The 18,977-nt window shown below is 45.9% G+C and overlaps 3 protein-coding genes across 4 annotated transcripts in view; 1 reads left to right on the forward strand and 2 right to left on the reverse strand.

Annotated features, from left to right (window-relative positions):
• Nucleotides 1-802: 802 nt before the first annotated feature.
• Nucleotides 803-3,107, reverse strand: TMEM41A (transmembrane protein 41A). Of its 2 annotated transcripts, XM_075507621.1 has the most exons (5): nucleotides 2,939-3,096; nucleotides 2,705-2,858; nucleotides 2,245-2,406; nucleotides 1,568-1,706; nucleotides 803-1,228 (listed from the first exon to the last, which is right to left on the reverse strand). In XM_075507621.1, exons 1-5 carry the CDS (start codon nucleotides 3,034-3,036, stop codon nucleotides 1,008-1,010), a joined length of 774 nt encoding a protein of 257 aa, XP_075363736.1. In that variant the 5' UTR covers nucleotides 3,037-3,096; the 3' UTR covers nucleotides 803-1,007. The 2 variants fall into 2 exon arrangements, with proteins under 2 accessions (XP_075363736.1, XP_075363737.1); XM_075507622.1 differs by lacking the exon at nucleotides 1,568-1,706 and having other exon boundaries at nucleotides 2,939-3,107.
• A 233-nt stretch (nucleotides 3,108-3,340) lies between these two features.
• CEP63 (centrosomal protein 63) overlaps nucleotides 3,341-18,977 on the forward strand; it is a 44,454-nt gene continuing 28,817 nt past the window's right edge. Inside the window, exon 1 of the mRNA XM_075507616.1 lies at nucleotides 3,341-3,359. The gene's annotated coding sequence lies outside the window, so the exon portion shown is untranslated. The remainder of the gene's footprint in view (nucleotides 3,360-18,977) is intronic.
• LIPH (lipase H) lies at nucleotides 3,352-18,960 on the reverse strand. Its single transcript, XM_075507625.1, has 10 exons — nucleotides 16,765-18,960; nucleotides 12,298-12,665; nucleotides 11,465-11,573; nucleotides 11,262-11,363; nucleotides 10,157-10,246; nucleotides 8,855-9,022; nucleotides 7,829-7,924; nucleotides 6,715-6,826; nucleotides 4,995-5,168; nucleotides 3,352-3,516 (listed from the first exon to the last, which is right to left on the reverse strand). The coding sequence occupies exons 1-10, from the start codon at nucleotides 16,814-16,816 to the stop codon at nucleotides 3,432-3,434; spliced, it is 1,356 nt and encodes a 451-aa protein (XP_075363740.1). The 5' UTR covers nucleotides 16,817-18,960; the 3' UTR covers nucleotides 3,352-3,431.

Consider the following 18,977-nt stretch of genomic DNA (forward strand, 5'->3'; position numbering starts at 1 on the left):
CAGACCTTAGAAGTGATCTTGTGTGTTCTGACATATGAATGATACATACAGGCAGCTCATAGCTGGCCCCAAACCCTGAACAATTCTGCCGCAGGGTGCGCTTCCTTAACATCTGAATGACAAAGGAAGAGTCTTCCACAACTGTGCAAGCTCTCTTACAGAAAGTGAAGGGACCCTGAAACATCATTACATTTTTCTCAACTTGGTACTTGTACTACTGTACCTAACAACACAAGTGCATGGTTTGTCATTTTAGGCCAAAAATGCTAAATACGTAGGGGTTTAGAGAGGGCAGGGGGAGGAGGGAGTAGGGCCTGCCTAGAGCAGGGAATTGCTGCTACTAGGCTGGTGGTGAAAAATAGCCAATGCTTTTGCTGTTGCAGCTCAACACAGCTCTGCGTGCTGTGGACTCCTCTGTGCCAAGGGATGAGGCTGGGCAGAAAACCAGCCTGCCTCGCTCTCAGAGCAGGCAGCAGCTGTCTGCTGCCACCTCAGTCACACCATCGAGACTAGCTGGGCTCACAAAGCTGGACTTGGTGGGAAGTGCTGGAGCCCAATGGAAGCCTGTGACTTAGGCTGGTAGGAAGACTGCGGGGAGTGCAGTGTTTGGTCCCTGTGTTCAAGAGCTGGGAGGGACTAAGGAGTTCCAATTTGCCTTCCTCACAGGATGCTAATACTCCTCATTTTTTTTTTCCATTGCTAATACATTTGCAGTGGGCTGGCAACACCCTCAGGCACACTGGAGACACAGGCTGATTTAAAGGAAACAGGCAAATTAACTGAAGTGTTCACAAAGCCTCTGTACAGCGCTCTCCGTGCAGATACATGCACAGTTAAACATTCATTAAAAATCAGAACCTTACACCTCCTCTTAGACGAGAAGAATGATTAAAAACTGCAATTGTCCTTGGTCCACGGTGGCACAGAGCATGCAGAATATAACCCACAGGAACAGAGACCTGCAGCTTTTGTGAGCCAGTCCCCCAACATCTGGGGCCTCTGAGCCATCACAAGCTCTTTTTGCCATTGAGTAATGGAGCATGCTTGTCTTCATCCAGCTTCAAGTGCTTTTTGCTGTATTTCTTGATGAGGGTCCCTGGTATCAATGCTGCCACAGCCATCGCAAGCAGTTTGAGCAGCGTGTCCCAGGAGAAAATGGCATCCAAAGAGGTGATTTGTGACAGAATGGCTCCTGTCTGCACACAGATGAAATTATATGGTGTAAGACCTGAAAGAATCAGAGCAGAATAAAACCTGTTAACATCCCCCCCATGTAAAGGTAGCTCAAATATGCCCTTGCCCAAGGCCAGACACAGGGGTCTGTGTCCATAACAGAAAGAATGGGGTGCGATTCAAAACTTTGCTGCATTGGTGACGCACACATATTTGCAAAATGCTCTGAGACCTCTGAGTATAAGGATAGCACGAAGGCAAACAGTTAAATGGGGCAGAGTCATAGCTACGACCCTGCTGCTCTGCCTTCCCCAGCTCAGCATAATACCCAAGGCTCAGTGATGAGGAGAGGCAATGTCACGCTGCCCCCTCAGACAGTCTCCCCAGGCCTTACCGATGAGAACGGAGAAGAAGAACTGGGACACAGGGATGTTTAAAATGGGAGCTGAGAGATTCAGAAACCAGTTTGGTGTCATGGGGAACAGCCTCAGGAACAACAAGAAGAAAAATAAGCAGCTCCTGTTCTCTTCTACCTGCCAAGAGAAACATTCCAAATTATTTCTGCTCTTCAGACAGCATTAACATCTGAATGTCCATGATCCCAAAGTGAATTTAAGTTTTCTTCTAACATGCTGCAACATAACATCAGTCCAGAACTGATGAAAAGCAGCAACTTTATGTATGTATGGGGGCCTAATGGTGAGCCAGCCTCTTCCATGCAAGCGGTGAAAATGGGATCCAACCTGAATGAGAGGTTGGGAAGTCAGCAGCAGAACCACCTCCAGCTGTACAATGGAGCACAGGATGGGTGGAGGCACTTCTGGAGCACAAGGGCTTCCCAATCAGTCCATTATCTTACTTCTGATTTGCCTTGGGATCTGGGATTTTCCATGCACCCCCTTTGCAAACAGGCTTGCTCCCAAGAGAGCAGTCTGCTCCTAGATTGTGTCAGAGGAGGCCCCTAACTGACCTGATGCATCCCCTGCACGTATTCATTTTTTTACTAAGTGAACCCAAAAGGCAGCCTCACCAGGGGGCACTCTGGGTGTCTGCAAAACCATGGCTGCTTACCTTTCTTTGCAGCAGAGCCACTTTATCAGGAAAGTAGCAGACGACGAACTGCTTTCCAAATGTGCCAGACAGCAGGTAGCAGAAGGTCGCTCCCACAGATGTTAGGGCCGAGCACAGCACCAGCCCAGTCCACGGCCCAAAGAGTGCTCCAGCCAGAACGTTCTGTCAGGGCACAACATCGAGTGAGAGCACGGACACACGCACACGCGTGTCCCCTCAGCATGGCTGCCTTCAGCCTCGGTCGCTCTGGCTTCTCGAGTGCATCGGACAGACCCGTCGTCTCCTGGCAGAGCCGTGACTCACCCAGCAAGGCACCGACCTTGCACCTTGCCCCAGCAGGCCGCGCCTGGTCCGGGACTGGGGGCAAAGGGCCCTTCTGAGGGGTTCGTACCAGCTCCCGCCCTGCATCCCCCCCGGCGCGGTGCGGCCCCGCCGCTGCCCTCCCGCCGGGCGGCCGTACCAGAAGGCTGGAGCCGGGGATGGCGAAGCTCTGCTTGTAGAGGTAGGCAGCGCAGAAGAGGGTCAGCGCCGCGCCCCGGTGCTGCCGCTCGTAGTCCCGCAGCGCCTCGGCCAGCTCCCGCAGCTCCTCCAGGTCCGACGGGAACCGCAGCGGCCTGAGGGGAGGGGAGAACACGGGGATACCCGGAGCACCGACCCGGCTCGCCCCCTCCCCTCCCCGCCCGCCCGCACCCACCTGCGCGCCTGCCCCGCGCTCAGCCGCGCCGACAGCAGCCAGAGGGCGGCCGTGGCGGCCGCGAAGACGAGCAGCAGCCCGGCCAGCCGCCGCCACATCCCGCGATGGGGCCCGCCGCTGCCGCCGGCCCGCCCCCGCCCCGCGGCGGAGCGCAGTGGGACGCGCAGGCGCGGGGCGGTGCTGTGGGCGGGGCGCGGCCGTGAGAGCCGTGAGGGCGGGGCTCAGCCCCTGAGGGCTCGGCGGGATCGTCCTCTCCCCTTAGCACAAAGCCGGTTCCGCCGCAGAAGCATGCTCCAAAAACACACAACGCCATCGTTTTTTTGTCACTTCTACAGCCCCATTTATGTAAATCTCTGCGTTGACAAGAGGGCCCCACCATGCTGTTGCTTGGTCTCCACAGAAAGTGCCGAGGAACTTTCAGGTGAGTCCCCATATGGCTGTGAAGATGTCTGCCACGTTCAGACATAACATTCGGAAATCACGTATTCGGGTCTTAGCTCCTGCTCCAGCATGGAATGGGCTTGAAGGTTTTTTTGGTGTTCTCCATCAGGACAAGGTCGTATCTGCACAGCTCTGGTCTGCATAAGAACAGTCAGCACAAGCCAAAAGTGAAAAATATGCACCTTGAGCATATTTTCATTCTGTTCTACATTATCTTTTGCTTTGCCTCATGGAAAAACAAAACAGCAAGCACACTGAGGTATTGGCTACAGAGTTTACAGTTCCCTTTAAGTCACTTGCATGGCCACTAAATGGGTGGTCCTTCCATCTCCCCTTGCCCACCTGCATGTTCCTGCCGATTCCCTAGTGTCAGCATTAGGGACTGTGCTGCCACTCTGAGCTGAGACCAGGCATTGATCTGGCTTAGAACTAGCCCAGCTGAAAAACAGAGGAAATAATAAGCTGGGGCCACATGAGTATTAGCTCTGGCCTAGAGAAGGAGAGAGGGCAGGACATCTCTCCCTGTGGCAGTCACTGATTACTTAATGGTGTTAAACTAGTCATGAAACTGTACTCATAGCCTGTGGCAGCCCTTCCTGGGAGACAGTGGACAGCCTCTGATGAAACGTTTGGGCATTTGCATCTATTTTTTAAAAGATTAAATGTGCATCTGGGGCTGGAAGTGACTATGGAGATGTAGGACAGAAGAAAGGGAGTGTCAGTGAGGGGGAGCTGCAGAAGGACTTTGCTTATTAGACATGCACAATCTTTTCCTTAGACTAAGGTAAGGGTAGCAGACCTTCATGAACTGCAAAGAAACACGTTCTGCAGCTCTGTCCTTTTTTTTGCTCCGCCCTTCTCACTCTGTTACGTGCAATCCTTGTTTTAACCCAAATTTAAAGCGTGTATGGCTTGATGTCCACATACTGTCCTTGCACACAAGGTCAACCTAAGAGATTCTGTACTCGCTGAGCTCAGGCACAGATCCCCTCCTCCAAAGGTGCCCTGAAAATCAGGGGAGTTTAAGGGTAGGACCGTAGAGCAGACAGGGGTTAACAAGGTGACTGAAGTGGCTGTAGAAATCTTATCAGCAAATGACCTGGAAGGTACCTCATGATGTTGTGGGCAGTAGTCAGTGCTTTGGGGCATAGTGGTCAGCAGCTCCCAGTTACTGTAATTCCAGGAGTAAATTAATCTCCCCGTTTGACTGGACATAGAAATTGACTGGGATATAAAATGTGTATTTAGGGCTAGACATCTGTATTTCCCTGAGAGTTGCATTTACTTTCAGCCCAGAGTTCAGGCCTGAGCAGCTTCTCTGTAGCTACTCAAAGGTCATTTTCCTGACCAAAGGTTAAGATGTCACACCACATCAGAGTCAGACCACTAATTACATGTTTTCAGTACAATAAGACAACGGCTGTGTTCAAGTTCAGCTATGGGATTTGTGTGCATGTACCAAAGGCAGAATTTATTCCCAAGATACATGTGCAAGGATTATTAAATGTGAAATAAATATAATTCTTCTGGGTGAACTCAGCCAGGCCAGGCATCTGGGAGATTCATTTACTTCTGTCCAGTTTGCAACAGAAATGGTTTGTAAGCCTCTGCTTACCTTTCTGGATTTGTAAGTGACCGGAACCTCATTTGGAGAATCCTGAGTTTGAATTTTGGGCCAATGACAGATCCCGTGGAAAATGTCAAGGAAATTCTTTCTACATTTTCAAAGTCCTGGTCGAATCCAATTAGCAAAGTGATTTGGTTGTACTGCTGAAAGGCTGCAGCTTCTCTAAAGATAAAGCAGACAAGGTGTCAGAGAGTCACCAAGGGAATAGCACAGTTTTTAATATATTCAGTATAATACTGGAAACAGTGCTGGGGGAGGAGGAGGACTGAACTTAACGATTAGTTTCTGATTTACAGGAAATGGGTATGGATTCAGGTGTGAACCTGCTCAGCCACTTTTGCACTCAGTTATTTGGGGTGGGAGTGGGGATGCAGAGGTCTGATGCTGTTTGCTCTGGTCCCAAACCAGAATCCTCACTGTGATTCTGCTTTGAACCCGAGTGGACTAGACCCAAATGATGTTCATACATGGCTGGCTGTGCAGACCTGAGCACTGAGTCATCCATGGAGTTTGCAGAATATGTTGCTGTATATAAAAATCTGGTTGTAACAACGCTGTATGGCTGAGGTAGCTCTACAAATGGTAGACTGTACCTTGGGGGTATTAATGTCCCTAACTAAATTTCTGGTAGTTCTCTTCTGGCAAATGCAGCAGAAGTGTCTGTGAAACAATGCAGCTTTGACTGGAATTAACGGAGAGTAATCCAGCTTCTCAGGATAGGAAGATAGCACAGGCTTAAAAGATGTGAAGCCTCATGGGGCTGGGGTTTCACCTCGGTCCTTTTTGACAGAGTGGCCGGTTCCATTCCGATATATGCATGAAAACTGCATCGGTCTTGGGCGAAAGTAGCAGAGCTGCTCACAAGAATGCTGTGGCCACACAACACGTTCTTTGTATAGCCAGTTGTTATATGGCCATAGTTTAAAGTTTCCCTTATGAAGGTGAAGAGTGCAGATGTGACTGGAAGTGTATCCTGGTTGCAACACTCAAAATGACTGGCCTTGTTTAGAAGTTTTAGGAGGCCTGACAAATAGGACAAGTTTTAACCTGTCAAAGGTGTTTACGATGTGTGTGTAAGCATGCTGCCTGGTGGGCTGTCACACGCTCGGCAGAGCAGGGTGGTCTGGTTGCGTAGCCCCAGGGAGCTATGCAGATTACTCCAGTGCAAGCAGATATGGCTGAGAGAATATGCAGTTAGAGACACTTGGGAAAACGAGTTGAGCAGGACTTGTTTGGCTGAAGTGTGTTTAGATCAATCAGGAATTTGCATGTCCACATAAACACCATTAATTTGCCTCTCCAAGTGGAATGAATTGATTTGGATGTTACATATTCAGGCCCAGGTTCATCCCAGCTATCTTGGGCACCTGGAGCTGGAACAGAACACCTTCAGCAAAGGGAAGGAAAGAGGGGGAGATGTGTTTTTCCTCCTGCTTTAGTGGAAACCTGAAACAGCCATGCCACTGGCTGAGATTGTCCCCTTCAGTCCTTAAGATGACTGAGAAGGGTCCGAACCAAAGGGCTGGGCTGTCAGCTGGTGTGTGCTGGGGGAATCTGGGAAAATCACACGGGGCCAGCCAAGCACTAAGGCATGTACACTATCAAGTATCAGCAGAGAAATTAGAGAAGGATATCTTGCCTCCTCCCAGATGCAGTTGTACCAAGTGATTTGCTAACATTACCAATATGATGATCTGTAAAAACTTACGGATTAACTTTAGATTCGGCCTTCTTCCCAGTTTCATCAGCTAGTACAATGCTGAAAGTGCCTCTTCTGGTGTCTTTGTTCCATGTAATAATATCCACAAAGTAGTGATAAACTGAGGTGAGAGAGAGAGAGAGAGAGGGTGGTTAGACTCTGTATGCTTTGCTTTACAGCCTGGCTGTGTGCCTGTCCGGGAGCTGAGCTGCAGGTGGAGTATGTCTTTCTCCCATTTGCCCATCTGACACAACCCGTTCAATTTATCTCTAAAATCTCTTTCTCCTTCCTTTGCAGAGATTTCTGACAGAAATATTAAGAGATGTGTGGGAAAGCACTACAGCAAGGGCTCACAAGTGGCATGCAAGATGGCCTGTCTGTATGGCTTTCAGCACATTGCCTTTCACTCCCTGCCTTCCCTGTTCATTTTCAGATTGCTTTTTCTTTCTCCTGTCCACCTCTGAACCCCTTCATTTCTGTTCTCATTATCTTTCATTTGTCTTTTCTGTCATGGAACAGAATCGTCTGTTCTTTACTCTGATCTTGTAAGTCACTGAATTCACTTGCTGATCAGCACTGGAGCTCAGTGCTGTGTGTAATCCCTGCCCATGGCTTGGTATGTTGGTGATCACGGGGGTGAGGAGAAGCCTTGGCAAAACCTTTTTTTCACCGATTCCCCCTTGCCTGGGCCCTTTTCCTGTGCCTTTCACTTTTATCCAGGGTAGCTTTTTCACCTGTTCAGCTCAGAGCATGTCTTTGTCTCTCATCATTCCCACATACCTCTTGCACAAAAGAGTGTGGTGTGTTGTTTTGAAACACAGTTTAGGAACTACCCTTTTATGTTTCATGTGCATGTTCTCAACAAATTTCCTAGCACTGTAAGCAAGATGAGCCTGTTCTTGCACATCTCTAGCGAGTAGTTGGCTTTCACAGCACCAGGCAGGTTTGCAGGTAAGGAATGTAATGACAAGACTGCAGATGGACACAATTCTATCCAGCAGCCACTGGCTTTGTTTCTAAAATGCTGGCTATGATGCCAGTAGCAACTAACCATCTCTGCTTTGCTGTTGCTGAAGGAGGCAATACACAAAGAAAAATAATCTCAGAAATCTTAGTCACTTACTGCAAAATGGCTCTTTGTCCGCTGTATCAAAAAACATACTTGTCACTGGATGGCTCTGTTGTGTGAAATAGCTTTTCCACTTATGGGCATAATAACCTATAGATGACAGTTTGAAAATGAAACAGAGAATTACTGCACAGGTATATAAGCAACTAAATTGCTAAAAATAACAAAGCAAGTATTTAAGAAATAGTATATTGCTTGTCAGCTGCAAGGTAGTACTGTAACACATGCTTCCGTACTCTGGGCTTAATTTTACTTGTGTAACTAAAGCCACCTGAGTGTCTAAATATGCCTAGTTACTGTTCAGCACTTATTTTAAGATTGATCTTTTTCCACATCTGACATCCATGGTCAAGAAGGATTTCATTTTGCAATGCAGAATGAAAATCATCCCCTTAGCTTTGCAAGTTCATTTCTGGAAGTGTCAGGTTCATTAGCATCAACATTTCAGAAATGGCAGCCTGAAGCTGGGCTGTCACATCCAGGCTGGGACACCTCTGTGGGTCAGTTACAAAAAAGCAGAATACTCTTTGTTCACCCCTCTGCCATTCCTTTTAGAGTCAAGAGGGGTTTGTGGTGCTGAAAATTTCTTAGAAAAGATTCCGTTTTAGCAAGAACATGACTCTATCCCTCAAACTCTGCAACTAATGGACTTTAATTCATTGTTTCTGTGCCTTTACTGTAAAGATCCCAAGTCTTGTTTTGGCTTTTCTAGTTCTGGATCCTTTACATGTGGATTTCTGTTCTAGATCATAACATACATAACATTCTAGATCATGACTGTACAGAGAGCAGGGAAATTTCTCAGGCCTCTTTTGCCTGCCGCGGAGGCTTGTACCTCTGCAGAAGTCAAGGAGAGACCATCTCAAAAACCTCAGTGGCAGTAACTTACATGCTTTTGCAAAGCACCGTGTTGTATTAGTCCTTTAGCAAAACATTTGTCACACACCAAGTTACAGTAATGATGGGCAGCTCTGTCAGACACATGTATTCAGGATATATTTACATTCCCTGGATCCTTACCTAGGATGGGGCATGTCATAGGCCAAAACGTTTTGCAGCTGGTACATTTGCCATTCCTGTAATTTCTGTATGAGTCACACGGGTATGCAGTAATATTGCAGCTCTGTTTCAGGGATGACATGAACAGGAAAACAGACCTCTGGTGGTCACATTTAAAATACTGCAATCCTTAATCACACATAGGGAAGAAATATTTTGTTAGCAATCCTCATGCTTCAGGAAAACTGTGTTAATGCATTAGCAAAAAAGGACACACCAGTGGACAGCCACTGACCAGTCTGAATGCAACAGATTGCACCGGGGAGCACTGGGGCTGTGGCAGAACAGTAAGTGGGCACTAGCCTCTCCCTTTGAGTGCACTCAGCTCTGCCTGTGTCTACTTTACTTTTCTTCTTGTCTTTTTTGGTTTTAAAAACATATTTGTTCGTATTGTTACTGCAGTTCCAGAGGATCCAGCTGTGGATCCTACTCCATCTCACGTGTTCTCCTCTTCTCTCTGAGCTCAGGGCTGACAGCTGGATATTACTCTTTTTTTGCACGTGGCCTTCCATTTTGATGTAAAAAACTCTTTAGAAAGACATAACTAATAAAATGAGCTGTTGCATGAGCAGCAAAATGAGTGAAGCCTCATTTCCTATGGATTTTTGTTTCAGGCTGGTTTCCTATGTAGATTCTTTTGGGTCTGATAAGGGTTGAGTTCACATTACTGCCTTTTCTTCTTTGAGGTATCTTCTTCACCCAGCTTTCATAAAACCAGTTCTGCTGCCAGGCTGGAAAGGCAAAAAAGCTTTCTTGCATTCAAGACTAGAGCTCTACCTACCTGCCTGACTGCATTGTCTGTCACTGCCAAGAAAGGCGCATTGGATTTGGTATAACTGCCTACCCCATATTCATCTTGAACCTGTTTTCTGAAGAGGTTCTTGCCATCACTAGTCCTTGGGGTTTTGTGTGTGTTCTAAGTAATTAAAAAAAAAAAAAATCCCACAGGTTTTCTAAACGTAGTCACAAAATGAAGGCACAAATCTACCTGATGATGTTTTGCACGGAAAGTTAATCCTATTTGCATTTGTGACAGAGAGCAGAAGGATCAGCCCTGACTCATACGTCTGCCTGGTGCACATCAGCTAAACTCCTGCTACGTCATTGTGCCACATCAGTGCTGGGAAGAGATTGCTGTCATGGTTTTCCCAGAATATGGTTTTCATGTATTTTCTAAGCAGTGATGATGTTTCTCTGGCCTTCTCTTTTCTGATTGGAAACATTTTGTCAGTGTTTGTGCAGTTCAAAGGCAGAATTAATTACCAGAAAATATTGTCAGTGGACAGCCAGGCTGGTCGGTCCCGCCGTTGGGGTAGAAGTCTATGTGGCCTAGTGCTTCTGTGTAACCTAGTCCTGACAAAATAAAATATCAGGGATGTTGGGGGGGAATATTAAATCGTAAAATACAGAAGAAGGAAACATAAGAAACTAACTGGAAAAAAAAATAGCTATTTAGCTCTAGGATCCTGTCTGTGCAGCAGTATTAACGTCATTCATCTATTTAGCCAGCAGGCCAAACAGTTGTGACCCAGCTGTGTCATTTTAGCAATAGTATCAAATACCTAAAATAAGTCTGTGCCTGTGACAGTACAAAATTTGGCTTTTTGTGTTGCTGCATGCGGGAGAGGAAAAGGGATGTGAAATACTGGGTATTGCTGTGCTGCTGAAGTCTGAGTTCTTGGAGGGACTGGGAGAAGACGAGAGGCAGCAATGAGGTGGGAAAGCCAAGTGCTGGGGGTAGGATGCCAGCGGGAGCAGAGCGGAGGGCTTGCATCACACTGCTGGCCTGGCCAGTGGACGTGAAGATGTGCTGTGCGCCGGTTGGGAAAGGAGAGGGCCAAGGGAGATTCCAGATTTGCCCTAGAGGAAGGTCTAGCCCACGGGAGGTGGGATGAGGACTGGAAGCATCATGCAGGGAGCCATGGGATTGGGGATAACTGATCTGCTGTGCAAGGCATTGAGCTGTGTGACTAGCTTTTGAGATGCTGCGTGCTTTGGCGGCAGCCTGACCCTGCAGTGCAGCGTTAGTGTGGAACTGCTCTGGCAGGACTGTGTGCTGCAGTAGCAACAGGGCACTCCTGCACCAATGCCTAAGTCCTTGTACTTCATGGGCCATGAGGCTATAATTGCTAGAGAACAGCAGCATGTTTTGAAATGCAAATAAAACAGCAACTCCTGAGGGAGTGCTGAGCACAGTGTGGGCAACATAGGACCACAGAGCCCTTCACAGCACCAGTGAAGGAGACTGCTGTCCTCCTGGGCCAAAGGAGCAAGGATCCCCCAGCACTGCTGCCTACCCCCACTTTCCTGTGGTCCCCATCAGTCTCTAGGTTTCCTTATAATGGTAGAGAGGAGAAATGTCACATACCATCAGTGTCCGAATGAATGACATCAACAAACTGTGCATCTGTAGGATCCAGCCTCTCACTAGGTGGCTTTCCTCGGTACAAGGGGCCTGCTGGGTCAAGGCCTGCAACACAAAAGCATGCGCACAGCATCACTTCAGTAGTGTGCAGCTCATGGTGAACAGCTATCCTCAAAGCAAAAGGACTGACAGGAAAAAGGGCTTACCTGTGATTCTTCCAAGTGAACCATCAAACATCTGTCCCACAAAGCCAGAGATGTGTGCTCCCAGGCTCACTCCTATCATGTGGAACGAGTCAAGTGATGCTCCATCAACCTGAGATTTAAAAGTACTCATGGTCACAGATTTTAGGCACATGAAAGGCATAAAAAATATCAGGAGGGGGAATGTAAATGCATCTCCCTACTTTTCCCACATTTTCCCTTGGTGTGTTCCACTCTGTGTAAATATTCCCCCTTTGATAGTCCCACAGCACAACTAGCACTTATGTTGAAGGCCCATATCTGAGAGCTGCCATGAGAATAGTTCAGGCAATGGTTGTATTTTCCTGGGGTAGTGACTACAGGTGTGGACAGGAATGAGTATTCATGAGCCGCATGAGTACAACTCCAGTTGCCCACAACATGTGGTTCCTGCAAGGCATTAACAGACACACTGATCCTAATGATCCAGTGTCATCATTGACTGTGCCTGTGCAACAGCTTAGAGGAGCTGTGAACTGTATCTGATCCCCATAAGCTGACTTTTGGACATGCAGAAAGTGGAAATAGAGTTTTTATGTATGAGAAAACATATCTGTAGAGTTTTGTATCCAGAAATGTAGAGACTTAGAGTGTAAACTGAATATTGCAACAAAATTCCGTTGTACCAAGTCCAAGGGTAGAATTTGGCACTGCAGTATAGCTGCACTTCCAAAAATTAATGTATTCCTTTTCAGGAGTTTCTTTTCCCAGACATCTTGCTCTTTTTAAACACTTCCTTTGTGCCCTTTACAAACTGTGGGTTAATGACTGTATCATAGTGTGAATGTTCAACTTACCAACATTTCATCAATAAGTTTCTTCAGAATCTCAGCAACTTTCTTGCAGTTTCTAGAAGCATTACTGTAGATGAGAGTTGTTGCTCCCCGGTTCCAGTCCACAAGGATGACGTTCATGTCTTCTATGGAAAGCAGAAGATGTACCAAGTCAGGGATCCAGACCGGGGTAGAGCCTGTGAGTCTGTATCCGTGGACGATGATGGTAGTTTTTTTGGTCACATCTAGATACTTGGAGGCTGTTGAATCGAGCTCTTCAGCACAGTTTGGGTTCTGTCTGGTGTAAAGCAGCAGCTTCACTTGCAGGTCTGTCCCTATCAAAGCGTTGCTGATGCTGAGAGCTGTGAATGTAGGGCATGTCTTCCCGGGATCTGAAAAGAGCAGTGTGGCAATCCCGAGGTTAGCACCAATGTGTTTGCTTTGACCTTTTCTACCTGCCAGCCCTGCGCAGGCACGGGTACGTATGTTGTGAGCTGTCTGACCCGGGGCTACTCATTTCCTCTCCATCATGTTCATGACTGGAGTTACCCTGAAACTTAGGTTTTCTTGCCATGTTGGAACAAAGACAGCAAGTGTACCTTCTTGGAGCAGCATTCCCTGAAACAGCACAGTCCTGCTTCCACTAGCAGCTGGGAGATGGCATGGACTTTCTCCAAAAATCCCACTAGTGTGAGGAAGGTATTAGAGACTGACAACTAGGATGTTTGCCGTATTGGTTTCAGACCACGCCCAGATGCTCTGGACAGGTTCTATGGTACAGAGATATCCTCTTGGTTTGTTTGTAACTCCAGTCTGGAGCTGACAAGCTGCAGAGGATCTTGCTGTTGTGAGGGACAGCTGAATGCTTCATTTGTATTTGCAGATGCAGCCTGCTATTTCAGACTGCGAAATGGGACACCCTTTGACTGCATGAGATATGTTACTGATTCTGCTTTTAACACAGCTGAAAAGTAACTGAATTTTATGTAAGTGCTGCTTTATGGGACAGTCTCTGCCATTTGAAAGCCTGTCTTTGTTCCTTGCTTTTCCAGCAGAACACCAGCTGAGCCTTCAGAGTCCAATACAATCTCTAACAGGGCACTGGCAGGGAATGGAATAACTGTCTCCAGACAGACACTGCTTATGAAGGCCCTCCTAGGTTTTGTAGCCTCTTCCTGGCTCATAATCCTTTTCCCCAAATCCCCTTAATCTTATTGAAGAACCTTGTGGGAGAGAGTGTCTCTCTCACACATACTCCCTGGGCTGTAGAAATTGTTCAGGCTGCAGTTGCTAGAGAAATCTTCCTGATCTTTGTTGTTTAAAGGGCTGTGCAGTGGGTAGAAGAGTTTAGAAAACCTGGAGCTGTACGCTAATTGTGCTCTAGCAAATCTCCAATACTCTGTGCAGTTCAATTTCTAAATGATGAAACTCTGACAGTTTCTATGAGCAGCTTTCCCTTTTCTCTTTCTATGGAAATCAGGAACATGAGAGTGATATAAATGCTATGTGCCCAGCACATAAAATAATCTGCTCGGTTGCCATAGTTCTGCTAATTACTTTGTAGAAGCCCCAGGAGCTCCAGAAATAAAAGTTAATAGGCTAAAAGGATGTTGCAGTTAAGTCCAACTGGATATTTTAAATTGCTACCATAAATTCAGAAATAAATTTTAATATTTGAAATCCATGGAGTCCTTCCTGTATAAAGCCTATGGTAAAATATGAATAGCAGGGCAGGAGTGGTGGAAAATGAGCCCTCAGCCAGGCCCAATGAACTTCGGTTGAAATCAGTGGCCTTTGAATTGAGGGTGTTCTGCCTCTGTAATGCTTCAATCAGGGCTCCCAGGGGCAGCGTGACTCTGGGCCATGCTTGCAAGAGTAAAGGTGACCTGGGTGACTGTCTCCTGACCAGCTTGCTCTCACCTCATTCTTACAGTGCCAAGATGCTCCAGGGAAACAGCAGCAAGAGTTCTCCTATGACACTGCTCATGTGGAGATCTTAAAGTAACTAGCAGAGAAAAGTTACAATTTTTTGCTGATGTACACCAGCATACACAGTGATACTTAATGACTTTCCTCTAGGTGCTACTGCAACATAAAAAAATACAATTATATTTATTTTTTACTAATAACTAGAAATTGTTTTAGTTACTGTACAGTATTATTATATAGTATTGTTAATAATCTTTACCGCCACTGAAGCTGTAGTAATACAGGCAGAAATGCCAGGCAAGAATTACTTCTATATGATGCAAGATTGCACTGATTGTTTAATTTGTTTCTATATCTCCTGCGTTGTGCTGAGACTTGCCCAGAGGAGCACTATGTTTGTTACCAGAACAGCCCAAACCTTCTGATAAAGAAGAGCTTTTAAAGAGCTGATGGGCATTTGCTAATACCTAACACAGGAACTGTTTAAAAAGCCTTGTTATATCTGCACCAAGTCTGTTGGATTTGTTCTATTTTGATTAACGAAATCAGATCGGTGCTAATAGTGGGGAGAAAACCTGCCAGCTTCTCTTCTGGCAGGCTGGTGTATATCCCAGACTCATCCACCATGTGTTACAAAAGCTGACACATGAGGACAGCCAGTTTTCCTGGCTTTGCTTTTCATTCTAATAAGCACAGTGAATCCTACCCAAATGGCTGGAAGTGTCTTTGAAACTCCAGCATGATTTCTCTGATGGCAAGAGGCTTATTGAGATTAACTCTGCAAGCAAATAAGTGAGGTGGAAACTCACGCCCTGGCACTGTACTCAACCTGTGTCCAACAAACCGCTTTCCTCCAGGAAAGGTGAATAAATGTCGCAATTAACCCAGTGCCCCGTTAGCTTGCTACCAGCCCTGTCTTGGCCATTAGCTTGCTGAACAGCCTCAGGCAATTCACTTTTCTCCCTCTGCTCAGTTTTCTGATATGTAAAATAGGATGGCAAACAGCAGTTTCCTGGGGAAGGTGCTCTGACATCTCAGCACCTGTAGCAGGGGGCATACCAATGTGTTAAACCGATGTTCCTACATGGGAGCTGGACATCTTTTGTCTTGAGCTTGAGATCAGCCTCTGAGGCACTATTGCAGCAGGAGGGGCACCTTCAGAATAAGTTAGTTCTGAAGTTACATGTATATGTATATATTCTGAAGTTATATACTCCCAGGTGGGAGTGTTGTGGTCATGAGAATGGTCCCAGGCAGACTCTGTGGTATTTACTGCAGTCAGTGCTACTTAAGACCTGCGTTCCCCTGGTCTCTCTCATTCCTTTCTTGGAGACAGTGCTTGGGAGGCTTTTTCTTCCTTCTGTCCTGGACGTTCATCCTATAGACAGGCAGGGTTTGCAATAGTGGCATTTTGGGGTTGTCTGCATGAATAGAATCTTGAGGTTGTCTGCATGAATAGAATAGCAGCTGGTTTTTTAAACTCCACTGGTCTGTCCTCTTGCAAAGTGAAGTTCCAACAGATTTTCACTTCAATGGGTCAGTGGTCACTTGGTCAGATTTGTAGTTGTCCTAGCTGTGGTCCTTGGGAAACTGTATTGCCACACAGAGCCCGTGAAGGAGGCTGCTCACCCAGTCAACACCTTACGTGGACCTCAGATAAATGTGTTGCTGCTTCTGCATCTGTCTGCAGTTTCACTGACACTCAAAACACTGTCACCTTGCCTGGTCTTTTTACAGTGTGTTTCAACAGACTGGTCTTATGCATCAATAATGTAGTCTTCAGCTTTAAGCACACTTCACTTCCGCACAGCAAATCTCAGTAGCATTAGTGAAGAATTCCATCACTTTTCCACAGAAAGAGTGTGCCCTCTACCTCTTGAAATGGTCTTCAGTATCTCACTGGGTTTCCTTCATGCCTTTTCACACAATTCTCTTTTTCCACTTATTATGACTACATTTCCTACAGCATATTTAACAAACTAAGCAAAACGCGACCCCAAGATTACTCCAGAGAACCCAATGAAATACAAGTTAGTATTTATAAGAATACATTCTTTTTAATCCTATTTGTTTTCCCTACAAAGCAGAAAGCTATAACTTGGACTTGCTCCCATGTGTATGCTAACACAAGGCAGTACATTTGTTTATTGTTACACAGGTTGATTCTTGATAGGGCTGTGAGGATATCAAATGAAGCTTATTGTTCATAAATGGTAATTCATCCTTCGCATCTGTCATATAAGACACTGCTGAAAAGAAATCATTCTTCTCTGAAGATTTCAGATGACATTTTCAGTGTCAATGGATAGCACTTATATAAGAGAAATGTTTGCAAAGTGAGGAAAAGATAATAAAAATAACTTCTGGTTTTACATTTGGAACTCTTAGAGCTGACTACATTCATGTAACCAGTATAATTTGCTTTGCCAAAATAAATAATGCTAGTGAAAAACCCTACACAGTAACTATAATGCAGAAGGTAGATATATTTATTTTTCTGCAAAACACAGAAAACATGTTATATTTGACAAAAACATTCAAAACACACGGTTGATTTCTTACCTGTTTTCACCCCATACAAAAGGTAGATGAACACGACACACAGCGTCAGCATATGGACTTCCACATGGAACTTCTACAGGTAAAAGATTTTAAGGATCCCACAATTTCTTTGGCATGTGTCTGCTGTCCCTGACAACAGTTTGCTTTTTCTGCCAGTAACAGTAGGTGTGGTGAAAGGAGGAAGTTACCAGCCAAGAAATTAAGACCAGTCTTTAGTTATACAACTAAAGCTTCTTCTTAAAAAGGTGGGGCACCTTCTATTCTATCAGGTTTCCTTATTTTAAATATAGTTTGCCCTGGGGAATGACTAATCAAAGACACAAATGGTTTGGTGTCATGCTGTAAGCAGCAATTTGACCACACGTGTTGAAACGAAGGAAATTATTGCATGTCTGTTTGTCTTTTGCAAAGAATGTCAAAAGGCAGCAAAGAATGTAGGTGTCACTGCAAGTCTGATAAGCATCTGGGCAGGGCCAGCATTTGGTTTCACAGGGCCCTGTGTTGGTAGCATTCATGACAATCCCTGCTCTCCCATGTCCCTCTGGCTTTTCTGAGTGCTGTGGCCCAGCATCCCTTCTAACCTACAAGATCCCGTCGTCTCAGGCAGGAGGCAGATGCACAGCACGATGTCGTGACAAAGGGAAGGTAGCAGTTAAAGTCAATCTGGGTCTCCATTGGGCTGTCAAGCAACTGCTGTCTTGGATGACAGTTGTACATCTGGCATTCCCACCACATTTTCTTGCAGACCTGCTGGAACCTCATGGATCCAGCTCTAATTCAAGTAAAAAAGGGGGTTTTTTACCTGCTGGACAGGAGGAAGAAGATGGCAGATGCAAAAACAACTGTCAGGGGCAGGAAAGGAAGTCTGAAATTGGAGCTGGAAGATCTAGTGGCAAAATTGGAAAGATGAGGGTGGTGGGGAGTTTGTAAAGGGGTGAGAGAAGGGAGGGGAAGAGACAACAGGGATGGCTGCTGGATAGAAGCTGTGTGGTAGTTTTGCCTAATGTTTTCTTTGCAAATTCTTCTAATGTAGGCCAGGGAAAGGGAACATGGGAAGGATCAGAAACACCTCATTAAGCATAGGGTCTGTTTTTCCCCCTGGTGATGATCCGGTGAGGAGCTGAACTATTACAGTTCCCAACTGCATAGCTGTTTCTTTGGTCCATGCTGTACCTACTAAGCTTTTTGACTTTGCTAATTCTTGGGTTAATGCTTAACTTTGCCTACTGGCTGTCTGCAGCTCCTTCTTGTTCAGACAAGTGCGTGCTGCTTGTCTGGTGCAGGCATGGCTTATACCTCATATAGAGGAGTGCACCCAGCAACACGTGATTTTTTTCGCAAGCACCTTGAGCTCTCCATCCTCATGCAGCTCAGCAATCAACAGTCTCACAGGACGTGCCGTGCTGTGATTCCATTTGGTAATCACACAGGCAAAACTTGTTTTTTGTTATTTTGAAGAAGATAAACATTGAGAAAAGACACCAAAAATCTTCTGTGGAGTCTGGAAGCTGCAAGCTCCAGGAAAGCGCTTTTTCTGATGCACTGGCAAAAGAAAATAATTTGAAACATTGTTTTCCTTCCAGTTCCTTTCTCACCTCTACCAGTAATCCTAAACTCTGTCAAAATATTTTCTCCTTAGCAAGTTCTGCCAATGGTGCGAAGGAATCAGTCCAACAGTGAAACATGCAAGATGAACAGAAGGCTTTTACCTATTGCAAAAGACATTTGAGAATCAGAGATAAAATGAGATAAAGAAATCAAGAGGGCCTTGCCTTTCTTCTCAGCACAAAGAGAGGTAACAATTTATTGCCTGAAGCTAAGCCCCACTTGTTTCTTTTCCCCATCACTTTCCTCAGATTTCCGTTTCTCATCTGAGACAGCTCATCCAAGTGGCTATCAGTTCAACAGTCACTGGGACTGGCAGGCTCTTCCTTGTAACTCTCAATCATCCGTCAAAAGACAATGATTTTGAGTAACCACCATTTTAGCATAAATTAGACTGTCTGTTTAGAGTACATGTATGGGCAAACATACCCAGGATGACAGCACTGGAAATGCTGTCCACCGCCACCATCAGATCCTGAGATGAGAAGTTCAGATAACCACCTGTGTTTACAGATGGTTATTTGATGGTTCTTACTTGAATCCTATTGACCAATCTTTCATGCCTGCCCCAACACACAACCTTCCTCAGCCACACACTAGTTAAAGAT

The sequence above is a fragment of the Mycteria americana genome, chromosome 7 (genome assembly GCF_035582795.1).
Source record: "Mycteria americana isolate JAX WOST 10 ecotype Jacksonville Zoo and Gardens chromosome 7, USCA_MyAme_1.0, whole genome shotgun sequence".
NCBI lineage: Eukaryota > Metazoa > Chordata > Aves > Ciconiiformes > Ciconiidae > Mycteria > Mycteria americana.

Bases quoted from the DNA above. Each gene is read 5' to 3' on its own strand.
- TMEM41A (XM_075507621.1), bottom strand. From the start codon at position 3,036: ATGTGGCGGCGGCTGGCCGGGCTGCTGCTCGTCTTCGCGGCCGCCACG. The intron at 2,859-2,938 runs GTGGGTGCGGGC...CCCTCCCCTCAG, and splicing joins AGCGCGGGGCAGGCGCGCAG to GCCGCTGCGGTTCCCGTCGG. The intron at 2,407-2,704 runs GTACGGCCGCCC...GTGCCCTGACAG, and splicing joins TCCCCGGCTCCAGCCTTCTG to AACGTTCTGGCTGGAGCACT.
- LIPH (XM_075507625.1), bottom strand. From the start codon at position 16,816: ATGCTGACGCTGTGTGTCGTGTTCATCTACCTTTTGTATGGGGTGAAA. The intron at 7,925-8,854 runs GTAAGGATCCAG...TGTCATCTATAG, and splicing joins TATGACATGCCCCATCCTAG to GTTATTATGCCCATAAGTGG. The intron at 5,169-6,714 runs GTAAGTTTTTAC...CTTTATCTTTAG, and splicing joins GCCGAATCTAAAGTTAATCC to AGAAGCTGCAGCCTTTCAGC.